Raw genomic sequence first — 13,620 nt, 5'->3', positions numbered from 1 at the left:
CTACTTGTGCTAGCCACTGCACCCGCTCATACTGCACTTATGGGACTTGCACCATCACCAAGTGATACTGCAGTGCTGGTATGAAAATGACCAGGATGTACTAGGCTGCTGGTGCTCGCCAGTTCATCAAAAAGTAGAGCGGCACTAGTACTGGCACTCTGCTGCATATGAAAATCATTATGCAACTGTAAAACCTCAGCAACCTGGGAACGGGGTTGGGTACGCCTGACCTTAGCAAGGACCTCTGCTCTATCGTCTGAGCCATCTGTCAAGGTGCCGCTGCCGTCTACAGGTTCTTATTCTGAGCGCAATTATCAGTGCGGCTTCCCTTTTGCACTCATCTGACATGGCCTTTCCATTGGACATTTTGGCCACTAAATTTATAGGTAGCTAGTGTGACTTTGATTTTGATCCGTTCAGACACTATACTAGCAATGAAGGTTGTGTATGCGAGCGTATTCCTGGCAATCAAAGGGTTAAATGTGATGACTGATGTAGTGGCGGGCAATCTGACAGGGACGCTTGCGCTACCTGAAGTCACCTGCGACACTAATACAGTGATCAGTATAAAAAAATCTATACACTGTAATAATGACACTGGTGACAAGGCAATGAAGGGGTAAACTGGTGGGCAATTGGGGGTTAAATGTGACCCATCAGTGCTTTTACTGTAAAAGTGTAGTGCTTTGACTCACATGGATCTGCTTTCTTGTCTCTCTGGAATGGAATGTGCCCCAGGGAGAGAAGATTGCATCATTGCCTGTGTCTGTGTAATGTAAACACAGGCACAGGAAGATCTGTGATAGGGCAGTGATCACTCAAGCAGATCCAGGCCAAACATCACTGGCCTGAATCTGCTGACTGATCGGCACTGCACGGAATCACAGCACCGCCAGGTCAGCAGGCGTGCGCCCCTACTTGCAAACTCGGCAGGAACGTGGATCACATTTATATACATCATTTTGTGCAGGGAGTCCGCCCTGCAGCAGAAAACCTGCTATAGGATGGAGCTTAAGTGGTTAACGCACAAAAAAAAACCCAAAAAACTTCTGACTTCAGATACAATATATTCTAAATTAGAGATGCAAGCTGCATTCACCAAGTTTAGGTAGTTTGTGACATTTTATAAACACAAGATATATATACGATAGTTTATTAATAAAAAAAAAAAAAAAACCCATCAAAATAAAGTTTATGTATAGCAAACTTTTTTTCAATTGGGAACTAAACCTCAGTCAAGTTTATGTTGCAGTCTATGTCCCTACAGGTGTCAAACTGGCAGCCCTCCAGCTGTTGCCAAACTACAAGTCCCATGAGGCATTCAAGATTGACAGTTACAAACATCACTCCCAAAGGCGGAGGCATGATGGGACTTGTAGTTTTGCAACAGCTGGAGGGCCCCCAGTTTGATACCCTATTGAGTATAGTCTCTATTTGCCCTAGAGAACCTTTTCACCAAGACATAAAAAGTGACGGGAAATCCAAAATTTTAGAGTTGTAACTAAAATAAGAAGTGAGGGGAAATCATCCACTGGGTGAACATGGAGGTGTAGTCCCCTAACCTCATAGAAATTTCATATCAGTTCCGGTTTTAATTCCAAAAACAGGAACTAAAAGCTCTTCAAATTGTACACAGACAGAAAAAAATAAGCGGAGAGGGGTTTTAATCACTCCATAATCTAGCCAAAAAAAAAAAAAGATTTTGGCTATAAATTCACTTTAAAACTGCAGTTATTATCCAGCAAAGTACACTAGAAATAATTGTTAGATCTAGATTTTAAATCATTAACAAATGCAAACAATATTTGTAGTTTCAACCTGAGCTATATCCGAAAAAAAATGGATTAAACAAGATGCTGCAAAATGTGTCTGTTACAAAGTGGCCATGAATATTGCAAAAAAATAGCTTTCTAGAACAACTGCCAGGTTCTTAATATTATTAATGCTATTGTAATGAGATGGAACAAATTATTCAGGCATTGAAGCCAATGAATACTACTTAATAGACTGACAGGACTGGCGTTAAATCATCAAACTCTATTGAAAGCATCACATTACCCAAATTTGCTTGCATTCTTTGGTCTTTTGTTATGGTGAATGCACATTAAGATGAAGAGTTTGCACTCTGCTAGTAAAATGTTACAGACCATAACTTGCTGCACTCCAGCAGCCAAAATAGCTTTCATATGGTAATAGAATCGGTGAAGTCTGAACAAGCTGTCTGTACTCGACCACTAAACTATCAAAACAAATGCATACGCAAAGCTATGTCAAGAGTAGAACAGACATTTTTCTTTTAAAATCTCTCACTGAAATCAATGTGTAGTAATATTGTATTTTCAAGACAGCTAGTTCAAAACACAAAATTCATTAGGGTTACAATTTGAAATTACTAGTTTTTCTGCCTAATATAAGCCCCCCCCCAAAAAATGGTGGTCAGGGCAGTATACAAAAAAACAAAACAAATTCCCAATCAATGACAAAACAATCACCCATACGAAAAACATGAAAGGGGAACTCCGAGCAAAAAGGGAGCTATCTTGGAAATACTTTGCTAAAGCAAAACACATTTTTTTTATTTTTCCTTGATTTTTGTGCAGCTAATGTTTAAGAGGCTTGTAATAGAACTTCTGAAGAACACTACAGCCAGGTCATAAAATCGATGTTGTGCAAACTCAAACACCTGCGGTTTAATGTGTAATGGTGCCACCGCAATGGGTAGACAGAATGGCTGTGCTATCTGGATTTAGGAAACACTGAACTGCAAATTCACCAGTTCAGAAGGAGAAACAATTCAGAAACTGGCATTCACAAAGTTTCAGCCAGCTGAACAGGCAGCTGTAGAGGACAGATGCCAGGATAATAATTACAGCCAATCAGCAGGTTGGCAGTGTCCCTTCAAGTCCATTTAAATGCAGCAATCTTGTTTAAATGCACTGTTCTTTTATGATAGATTCTAGGAACTCAAATACAATTTGCAGGCTTTCAACACAGCTTCCTTTACAACCAAGACGCTTACATAGGCCTCTTTCACACGGATGGGTAACTGCAGCCACTGGATTCAAGCGTCAAGAATCAGTGGGTAGAAGGACGGGCAAGCGATCAGCAGAGGCCGCTCAGCCCATTTAATTTAATCGAGCTGACAGCAACCGCTGCTGTTTGCATGTAGCCGCACACAGACCGATATCTGAGCCTGGACACTGATGACAGCCATCCACAACCGCAGCTATATGCTGTGTGTGTGGCAACATGCGGAAAGCAGAGGCTGCTATCAGCCACCATTAGTTTATATAGGTTGAGCAGCCACTACTGTTTGCATGCCCGTCTTTCTAGACACAAGAACCGGCTGATTCTTGCGGCTAGAATCCGGTGGCCCCAGTTACCCAACACTTAAAAAAATAAAAAAATAAGAAAGGACCTTCTATTAGCTACTCTTTGATACAAGATGTATTGTCCCTGTGTGGGCATACAACTTTGTGCTCTTTTGCGACTATTCAACTTCCTTGTTTTTAATTTTTGAACTTATAAAAACGCATGTAACATTGTCATTCTGCTGCAATAAAGTTGCAGCAGCAAAAAACAGAAAAAAAAAACCCTTATGCAGAGTAGTATTCTACCACCGTGCAAAAAAATTCCTCCCAGAAAAACTCATGGATTACAGTCTTATGGTAAAGTGATTGTAAAGATATATATATTTTTTTTAAATAATCATGATATACTTAACCTGCTCTGTGCAATGGTTCTGCACAGAGCAGCCCCTATCCTCTTCTGGTGTCCCCCTGCTAGCGCTCCTGGCTCCTCCCCTCACTGAATTCTATTCATAGCAAGCCACTTGCTAAGGAAGCACTCATGCGGGCGTGATCCCGAGCTGTGCTCTCTCCTCATAGGCTGTGACTGACAGCAGCAGGAGCCACTGGCTCCCCTTGCTGCCCCCATGAGCAGTGAGAATAGAAAGAGCAGGATCAGGCAAGTGTAAAGGGGGGCTGGGGGAGGGAGCTCAACACAGGTGGTTTTTTTTTTTTCTAGCTTAAATTGGTTATAAACCTCACACATGAAATATGAATAAAGCATACAGTATTTCTATAGTGTGTGCTTCTCTCAATTCAGGGCAGAAAGTAATTACTGTCTGCTGCATTGTTCCTCTGCTATCAACACGAGTCACTTCTGACAGGTTTTCATGACACCAGAAGAATGGTGACGGGAGAACGCTCCAGCAGACTGACTTCACCTCTGAGAGCTGATTGGATGGAAGGGATACATCCCCTTCACACAGCACACAAGAACAGAGCTCACAGAGTAAATTCTGCTCCCCGCCCTCTGCTTTTCGGAGCTGAGAGATCCTATGTAACTTCTGCACTTTGAATGGATGTAGGGGACAGACAGATGTAGAAAGGTACAACTTATGTAGGAGAATTGGTTTCATCTCTGTGTATCACCTGATGCCAGTCAATTTATTGGATATATGTAAGGGTTTAGAACCCCTAATGTACAGAATGTATTCAGGTTAAAAAAAAAAAACCTTCTGCCTTTAAAACCACTTTAATATATATACCCTTACCTTGTAAAATAACCCATTCGGTTTAAGATAGAAATGAAAGTCAAAATTATTTATTAATTTTTTTAAATAGACAAAGTGAGCACATAACTTTTGTTGTCAGCAGCATAGAGCAGGGAGTGGAGAAACAGCAGTACACTGATCTTCCCAGTGAATGGCTATGCAGGGGGGGGGGGCAGGTCAGCAAAGGTCTGACAAGGTAGGCCGTTCACCCAGCCCAACCAGAAAATGGACTACATTGGGATAGATGTGCTCTCATGCCTAGTACGGTCAGTTTGAAATAGAAAAGCAGACGGAAAAGCAGGAACACAAGGGATTTCACACAAAGGAAGCAATGTGAAAAGAACAGGGTGCTTTTTAACACATGTACATTGTACACCAGGCACGTATCAGGAATATCAAATGTTAGGGTAACATTCTTTAAAAATGTTACTCCTAAAAATACCTTATTAGAACAATTTAAAACATTTTTTAAAAAATAAAATTGCTAGAAATTTACAGGAACAACCAAGTCTTGGTTGACAGGCTGGGCTTATTAGGATATTAGGACATTTGTCTTGTATGTCTTCTAACCTTGTCCATTCCTCTTAGTCAAGTTACTGTATCCATACTGCATCATCCCCCTGCTTGATATCACTTAATGAAAAATTGTATATAGTCATATGTAAAGAATACAAAAAGTGAACTGGCATTTTTGTCTACCTTTAGCATCATGTTGAAAAGCAAATTGAAGATCCATAATATTCATAATAGTAATGACAGATAAGCATTAGATTAGTTGGTTAGATATAAAAGTTTTGTTGAATTTTAAAAAATTGCATTTGGAAAGGGCAAGATGGAACTCCAAACGTCTCGACGGCTGTACTTTAACTGCTGTTAAGGGGCTGCTTGTACCATGCTACAAGAGCCCCTCCTTTGCCAGAACTCCTCCCAGTGCCTCCATCCCTGCTGTCTTCACCCCACTACAGTCCAACCCTTTCTGCCACCACAACCTTCCCATATCTCATCACTCCACCAGAGCTTCCCCCAATATGTTAGCACAGTTTTCCTAGTTCATCACCAGAGTAGAGCCACTCCCACCTCAGCCAGGGAAGCCACCCCAGCTCGTCACCCCACCAGAGCTCAACACACAGGGATGGAATAGTAGGTACTGGGGAGACTGTACTACAGTTTCCCCAACTCTTGTCCTCACCAGTTATCCCACTCTGCCTTCAAGGCTGCCCCCCCAGCTCTCAGAATCCCACCAATGCTTAAATGGTTAAAAATGTGACTAGTTATGTGTCTATAGTCTGGGCAGCAGTGAAGCCTAAAATTTTCCCAACAATGTCTCACTACATAATAGTAGCAACCCTTTGGGTGGCATAGGTCTTCTTCCTTCTCTCCATTTAAGAGCTGCAGCCTCATTACTTCTTGACATTCAACATTTCTGGGAGTGTCAGATGCCTATGCCCTCTGACTTGAAAAGGTTTCTTCCTCCAACCCTTATGGCACTACAGAGACACAGCAGTGATGTAGAGGTCAGAGAAAGGGCCACAGCATGCAGCAAGGGAACACAGGCATCTGACAGTACCGGAAGTGTTGCATGCCAAAGGGTCTTATAGAGGTTGCTGCACTGGAATGGAGGGACGGAATGAGACATGGGCTCAACTCAAAATGCAGTGCTGCCCATGTCATCTATATAGGTACTTTAAAACAAACCCTGTTGCCCCAGAAAAGTAACTGTTAAAGCAGAATGGATGATTTTGCAGAATATAAAAAGATTTACTTTGTTAAAAGGCTCTTACAGCTTGTATCCACACTGAAACCAGCTGCTCTAGCTCCATTTTGGCCTGGTTAGATAATTCCAGAATGCGTTCTCTGTTTTCATGGCTGGTGTAAGCAGAGTCCGTGAAATCTTCAGTATGTTCCAATATAACTTCTAACATTGTGGAAAGATTTTCCTTTGACAGGAAATATAGGTTATCTCTGAGTCCTTCAACTTTACTCTAAAAATAAAATAAAATACAGAACAATTAAAATACTTGAAACTATATAAATTGTGCACTAAATACAGCGATATAAAAAGTCTACACACTCTGTTAAAATGTCAGGTTTCTGTGATGTAAAAAAAATGAGACAGACATAATTTCAGAACTTTTTCCACCTTTAATGTGACGTATAAAACTGTACAACTCAATTGAAAAACAAACTGCAATCTTTTAGGGGGGGGGGGGTAAATAAACTAAAATAATGTGGTTGCATAAATGTGCACACCTCTTATAACTGGGGATGTAGCTGTGTTCAAAATTAAGCAATAACATTCAAAATCACATTAAATAGGAGTCAGCACACACCTATCATTTCAAATACCTCTGATTAACCCCAAATAAAAGTACAGCTGTTCTAGTAGGTCTTTCATAACATTTTCTTAGTTGCATCCTACAGCCAAAGCCATGGTCCACAGAGATTCCAAAGCATCAGAGGGATCTCATTGTTAAAAGGCATCAGTCAGAAGGGTACAAAAGAATTTCCAAGGCATTAGATATACCATGCAACACAGTGAAGACCATCATCATCAAGAGGAGAAAATATGGAGCAACAATGACATTACCAAGAACTGGACGTCCTTCCAAAATTTATGAAAAGATGAGACGAAAATTGGTCTGGGAGGCTGCCAAGATGCCTACAGCAATATTAAAGGAGCTGCTGGAATATCTGGCAAGTACTGGCTGTGTGGTACATGTGACAACAATCTACCGTATTCTTCATATGTCTGGGCTATGGGGTAGAGTAGCAAGACGGAAGCCTTTTCTTACGAAGAAAAACATCCAAGCCCAGCTAAATTTTGCAAAAACACAGCTGAAGTCTCCCAAAAGCATGTGGGAAAATGCATTATGGTCTGATGAAACCAAGGTTGAACTTTTTGGCCATAATTCCAAAAGATATGTTTGGAGCAAAAATAACACTGCACATCACCAAAAGAACACCATACCTACAGTGAAGCATGGTGGTGGCAGCATCATACTTTGGGGCTGTTTTTCTTCAGCTGGAACTGGGACCTTATTCAAGGTAGAGGAGATTATGAACAGTTCGAAATACGAGTCAATACTGGCACAAAACCTTCAGGCTTCTGCTAGAAAGCTGAACATGAAGAGGAACTTCATCTTTCAGCATGATAACAACACAAAGCATACATCCAAATCAACAAAGGAATGGCTTTACCAGAAGATTAAAGTTTTTGAATGGCTCAGTCAGAGTCCAAGACCTGAATCCGATTGAAAATCTGTGGGGTGATCTGAAAAGGACTGTGCACAGGAGATGCCCTCGCAATCTGACAGATTTGGAGTGTTTTTGCAAGGAAGAGTGGGCAAAGATTGCCAAGTCAAGATGTGCCATGCTGATAGACTCATACCCAAAAAGACCGAGTGCTGTAATAAAATCAAAAGGTACTTCAACAAAGTGCTAGTTTAAGGGTGTGCACACTTATGCAACCACAATTTTTTTTAGTTTTTTAAGTTTACTTGCCTCCACCTAAAAGATTTCAGTTTGTTGTTCAACTGAGTTGTACAGTTTATTGGTTACATCAAAAGGTGGAAAAAGTTCTGAAATGATTTAGCTTTGTCTCTTTTTTTTTTTTTTTTACATCACAGAAAACTGACATTTTAACAGGGGTGTGTAGACTTTTTATATCTACTGTACAAAAGCAGTATTTAAAGGCGAAGCACGGCCAAAGCTTTCCTGCCCATACTTCTATTCTAGGTCACAGAAGTGTACCTGCTTTTGCTCTCCTGTGACCCAGAATCAACTGACAGTGGGCTAAAGCAGTCATGTGAGCTCAGTTCTCGGGCTTAGAGCTGGTGGGGGACAGTTGCAGCATCAGAGTATGTATGTTTGTTTACTACTCCGTACATCTCCATTAAGGACTTGAGAAAACTCAACATAACAAAAATTGCTTTACCAGAAGACACACATTTTCAACCTGCATTAATAAGGAAGGCCACTAAAAAAGCAGTCATACTATGCTTGAACAGGATTTTCTTTATTAAATATAAGTGTCTGTACTTTTGAACAAATTCCAGGGTTTATAAACATATCTATTTCTTTTACTGTCAGGTTTATGGAAAAATCAGTTTAACCTAGAATGACTACCATTTCATTAAATCATTAATGTAAAATTGAACGGAGTGGAAAAAAAAATCTTCTCATTAAAGAAAAGTATAAAATAACTAAGGATAAACAACTGAGGGAAGAGTGTATGAACAAATAGCTGTACAGTGTATTGTGAATTGACTGACAAACTGCATACTTCATGAGATACCATGCACATCGCTATGGCTCATCAAAAAAACTTAAACATCTCAAAGTCTACCCGAAAACAGAAGATAATGCATCCAAGATATTCAAATAATTTGTGTTTGTCAAGAGGCATGCTGTACAATATCTTGCTTACCATTATCCAAGAAAACATACAGTTGAGCTTTTCCAATTATGTGCCTACATGATTATGGCTGTTAACCAAACAAGTATATGTACATTTCTTGACTGCTCTAGTAACAACTAGGAGAAGCCTATTTAAACCGGCTCTGAAATGAAGCCCTCCAAGTCCTCCCTGCAAATACATTAAATACTCCCCTCTCCTGCTAAAGTGTGAAGATTCCACAAGATCCTCAGGCACCAGTATGCCATTTACTACTGCAAAGGTTTTAGTGAGCTCAGCAGGAAAGAGGACTTCTATGCAGGGAGGACATTATTCTAAGGTTTCAATTTAGTGACAGAGTTGCTTTAACCGCTTCCTGCCCAGACACTTTATATACAGTCAGGTCCATACATATTGGGACATTGACACAATTCTAACAATTTTGGCTCTATACACCACCACAATGGATTTGAAATGAAACGAACAAGATGTGTTTTAACTGCAGACTGTCAGCTTTAATTTGAGGGTATTTACATCCAAATCAGGTGAACGGTGTAGGAATTACAACAGTTTGTATATGTGCCTCCCACTTGTTAAGGGACCAAAAGTAATGGGACAATTGGCTTCTCAGATGTTCCATGGCCAGGTGTGTGTTATTCCCTCATTATCCCAATTACAATGAGCAATTACAATCTGCAATTACAATCTGTTGCTGTCAACTCTCAAGATGAGATCCAAAGAGCTGTCACTATCAGTGAAGCAAGCCATCATTAGGCTGAAAAAACAAAACAAACCCATCAGAGAGATAGCAAAAACATTAGGCGTGGCCAAAACAACTGTTTGGAACATTCTTAAAAAGAAGGAACGCACCGGTGAGCTCAACACCAAAAGACCCGGAAGACCACGGAAAACAACTGTGGCGGATGACCGAAGAATTCTTTCCCTGGTGAAGAAAACACCCTTCACAACAGTTGGCCAGGTCAAGAACACTCTCCAGGAGGTAGGTGTATGTGTGTCAAAGTCAACAATCAAGAGAAGACTTCACCAGAGTGAATACAGAGGGCTCACCACAAGATGTAAACCATTGATGAGCCTCAAAAACAGGAAGGCCAGATTAGAGTTTGCCAAACGACATCGAAAAAAGCCTTCACAGTTCTGGAACAACATCCTATGGACAGATGAGACCAAGATCAACTTGTACCAGAGTGATAGAAAGAGAAGAATATGGATAAAGAAAGGAACTGCTCATGATCCTAAGCATACCACTTCATCAGTGAAGCATGGTGGTGGTAGTGTCATGGCGTGGGCATGTATGGCTGCCAATGGAACTGGTTCTCTTGTATTTATTGATGATGTGACTGCTGACAAAAGCAGCAGGATGAATTCTGAAGTGTTTAGGGCAATATTATCTGCTCATATTTAGCCAAATGCTTCAGAACTCATTGGACGCCGCTTCACAGTGCAGATGGACAATGACCCAAAGCATACTGCAAAAGCAACCAAAGAGTTTAAGGGAAAGAAGTGGAATGTTATGCAATGGCCAAGTCAATCACCTGACCTGAATCCGATTGAGCATGCATTTCACTTGCTGAAGACAAAACTGAAGGGAAAATGTCCCAAGAACAAGCAGGAACTGAAGACAGTTGCAGTAGAGGCCTGGCAGAGCATCACCAGGGATGAAACCCAGCGTCTGGTGATGTCTATGCATTCCAGACTTCAGGCTGTAATTGACTGCAAAGGATTTGCAACCAAGTATTAAAAAGTGAAAGTTTGATTTATGATTATTCTGTCCCATTAATTTTGGTCCCTTAACAAGTGGGAGGCACATATGCAAACTGTTGTAATTCCTACACCGTTCACCTGATTTGGATGTAAATACCCTCAAATTAAAGCTGACAGTCTGCAGTTAAAGCACATCTTGTTCGTTTCATTTCAAATCCATTGTGGTGGTGTATAGAGCCAAAAAAGTTAGAATTGTGTCGATGTCCCAATATTTATGGACCTGACTGTATACAGCTGGGCAGGACAAGTGTTGTTCTAGAGAGGACATACCCGTACTTCCTCCCACTTTTGGCACATTCGTGCGACATCAGGACTGCACAGCGACGTGATCTCACAGATCCCTTGGACACAGTCATCACCAATTGGGGTGCAGTGATTGGCCCTGTATCATATGATTGTTGTGTCCAATCACAAAATGTTAACAAAAGCCACATGTTGTAGCATCAGTTCTCCTTCTCTTCACACAGAGTATGTGAGAAGGAGAGCTGATCTGTGCCGGTCTGTTGGGAGGTGTGAGTTTACTGTTTTTAGTGTCAAAATGCAGACACAGGGGATATCTACAGAGCCCGATTACAGCCACACCAGGAAAACACATTTTGAAAGGAATGATATCTCCACCAGTCTGGAAATGCACGTTCGCACTCACCTCTGCTGATCAAAAGGAGGATAAAAAAGGATTTTTCTTTTTAAGCTAGAGTTAGAAGGGGATTAGAACCCCTGCAAAGTTTTTATTGTTGTATCTCTCTGTTAGGGATATTCACTCTATTTTACCTGGTGACCACTGTAATCAGGGTTGAAAGTAACAGGAAAAAAACCCCATAATTTTAAGCCGTAACCAAAACAGGAAAAAAAAATTAAAAAACTTCAAATGAGAATACTTGTTCCGGTGGCAGCTGTTTACAAGGGAACTTTACTAACTTTGAAGTTTCTACATGAAAAAAAAATGACTGGCCTTAAACAAACCTTTACTTTATTCAAAATAAATAAAAGGTTTTGGCCTTTACAGATACTGTAAAGGTATGACATGGACGTTTTAAATTAGTACATTGCTGAATATGATTTAGTATATAGATTAAACGAATGAATACAATTTAAGAAAAAGATGAACTCTTACTTTAAACTCTTTGATTCCACTGTATATACTGATAGGTGCAATTTCAGTCTCCCCATTTGGTCGTGAATCAGTTACAATTTCAATTACTTGCTCCAAAGCTAGTCTCATTCTTTGAAAGACACCTTCTTTGTTAATACGTGCTGATTCACAATCAGGATGCCTTAGACAAGTCTATAAAAAGGTTAAACAGCGAATTAATGAACATACACAAGTTCAAATGGTAATTTGCAATAGAACAGGAAAAAAAATTTGATTCTATATTGAGGCTAGACAAATCCAACAAACTAGCTGTTTTTTCTTTTTAGAAGGAAGTCAGCAATGGCAGTCTATGTACTATTCAAGTAAATGTATCCTGCTCCTAGGCAGAGTTTAGTTGAAATAAATGTATATTTTGGAAATATGTAAGACATGAGAAAAAAATCATTTAAATCTACTTCTGAGCTGAAGATGAAGGCAAATATTCTCTTACAAGAGTTGTGTAGGTAAATCAAGCTCTTTATCAGTACCTTTTTAAATGTTTTTTTTTTTTTTTATCTTCTGGATACATCCTTAAATCCTTCTGTGTTCATTGAGGGACATATGATTTAAAGACATTTGGGGTACACAGCCATCTACAGGAGGATTTGAACACTGGCAAATAAAAAAATCATTGACCAGCCCGGTAACACCCTTCCCACTTACAGCATGCTTCAATTTTGTATCAAAGTGGTGCTGAGAATAAGACCATAAAACACACATGGGTGGGACCTGTGTCCCTCAAAAGCCATGAAAAAGGATTTTATGACAAACAGAGAAAAAAAAATCTATTTCATTTTTGTTCATTGAGACACCGGCTTTTCAAAGAAGTGTACGACATGCAAAAGAGCTCAAACTAAGAGTTGGGTAATACAGCAAACAAAAAACGTTAACAGGCCCACTTGAAAAAAGAAATCCCCCAAAAAACTGGGGACTGCCTACAGCTCAATTAACTGCCTAAAAGACTTTACTTCAATGCCGGATTCAGCTGAAGCCTGAACATCCAGTAGTAAAACCTAAAAATCTGGAGAACGTCCGAACAGACCTATGGTCCATTCTTGAGCATATTTGCCGCTGTACTCCTCTGGAGTTTAAACCTATTTTGGCAACAGTCTATTCCCATTTTAATGGACTACCATCTCCTAGTAAACATACCTGCATGGGGAAATGGGAAAAAGCCACTGTATCTGAAAAAGACTGGTATGACACTTGGAATACTACTGACAATTGCACCCTAACCTCCACCAACCTCAAGATGGCTTACAAAGCCCTAACTAGATGGTCACAAATTCCCTGGAGAGGTTATGTTCAGAAGTTGCCAAACAGATTATGTTCTCCAAATCTGGTGGATATGCCCATAGCTTAGCCGTTTTTGTTTAAGCTTTTGCATACGTTATTTAGGATTCACCACCCTAAAGACCCCTGGCTGGCTCTCTCTCACTTTATAGCTCCAGATTTCACCAGAACACAACCCAAATAAGCCAAACTGCCCTTTTAGCTTCCAATTTGACAAACTGTTAAACTTGGAAAAAGCAATTCACCTGTTTTTCTGTGGTAAAAGCTAGACTTAATGACTTTTTCATTAAACAATTAACTAGCATTCTTACTAATGGTCATGCCAAAATCCACAAGATCTGAAATCCTTGGAATACTTACAGTCATCCTGCTCTCTATGTGGAGCTTTTTTCTCTCACCTAGAGCACATGTGGTAGTAGGGGGAATCCTCTGCTTCCCTTCCCACTCTCCCTTCCCTCCTTT

The 13,620-nt window shown here is 40.2% G+C and overlaps 1 protein-coding gene across 2 annotated transcripts in view; it reads right to left on the bottom strand.

Annotated features, from left to right (window-relative positions):
- Nucleotides 1-13,620, bottom strand: part of CTNNAL1 (catenin alpha like 1) — a 337,361-nt gene that overhangs the window by 153,529 nt on the left and 170,212 nt on the right. For both annotated transcript variants that reach the window (XM_089687544.1, XM_089687545.1), the window contains exons 6-7: nucleotides 11,848-12,018; nucleotides 6,340-6,540 (exon numbers count right to left, since the gene is read on the bottom strand). In XM_089687544.1, the coding sequence (XP_089543670.1) occupies nucleotides 6,340-6,540; nucleotides 11,848-12,018 (372 nt within the window). The remainder of the gene's footprint in view (nucleotides 1-6,339; nucleotides 6,541-11,847; nucleotides 12,019-13,620) is intronic.

This window comes from Staurois parvus, unplaced genomic scaffold (genome assembly GCF_062004578.1).
Source record: "Staurois parvus isolate SC_StPar_1 unplaced genomic scaffold, SC_StPar_1.0 ptg000429l, whole genome shotgun sequence".
Classification (NCBI taxonomy): Eukaryota; Metazoa; Chordata; class Amphibia; order Anura; family Ranidae; genus Staurois; species Staurois parvus.
The sequence above is the reverse complement of the archived record's forward strand: the minus strand, read 5'-3'. Positions and strand labels throughout refer to the sequence as shown.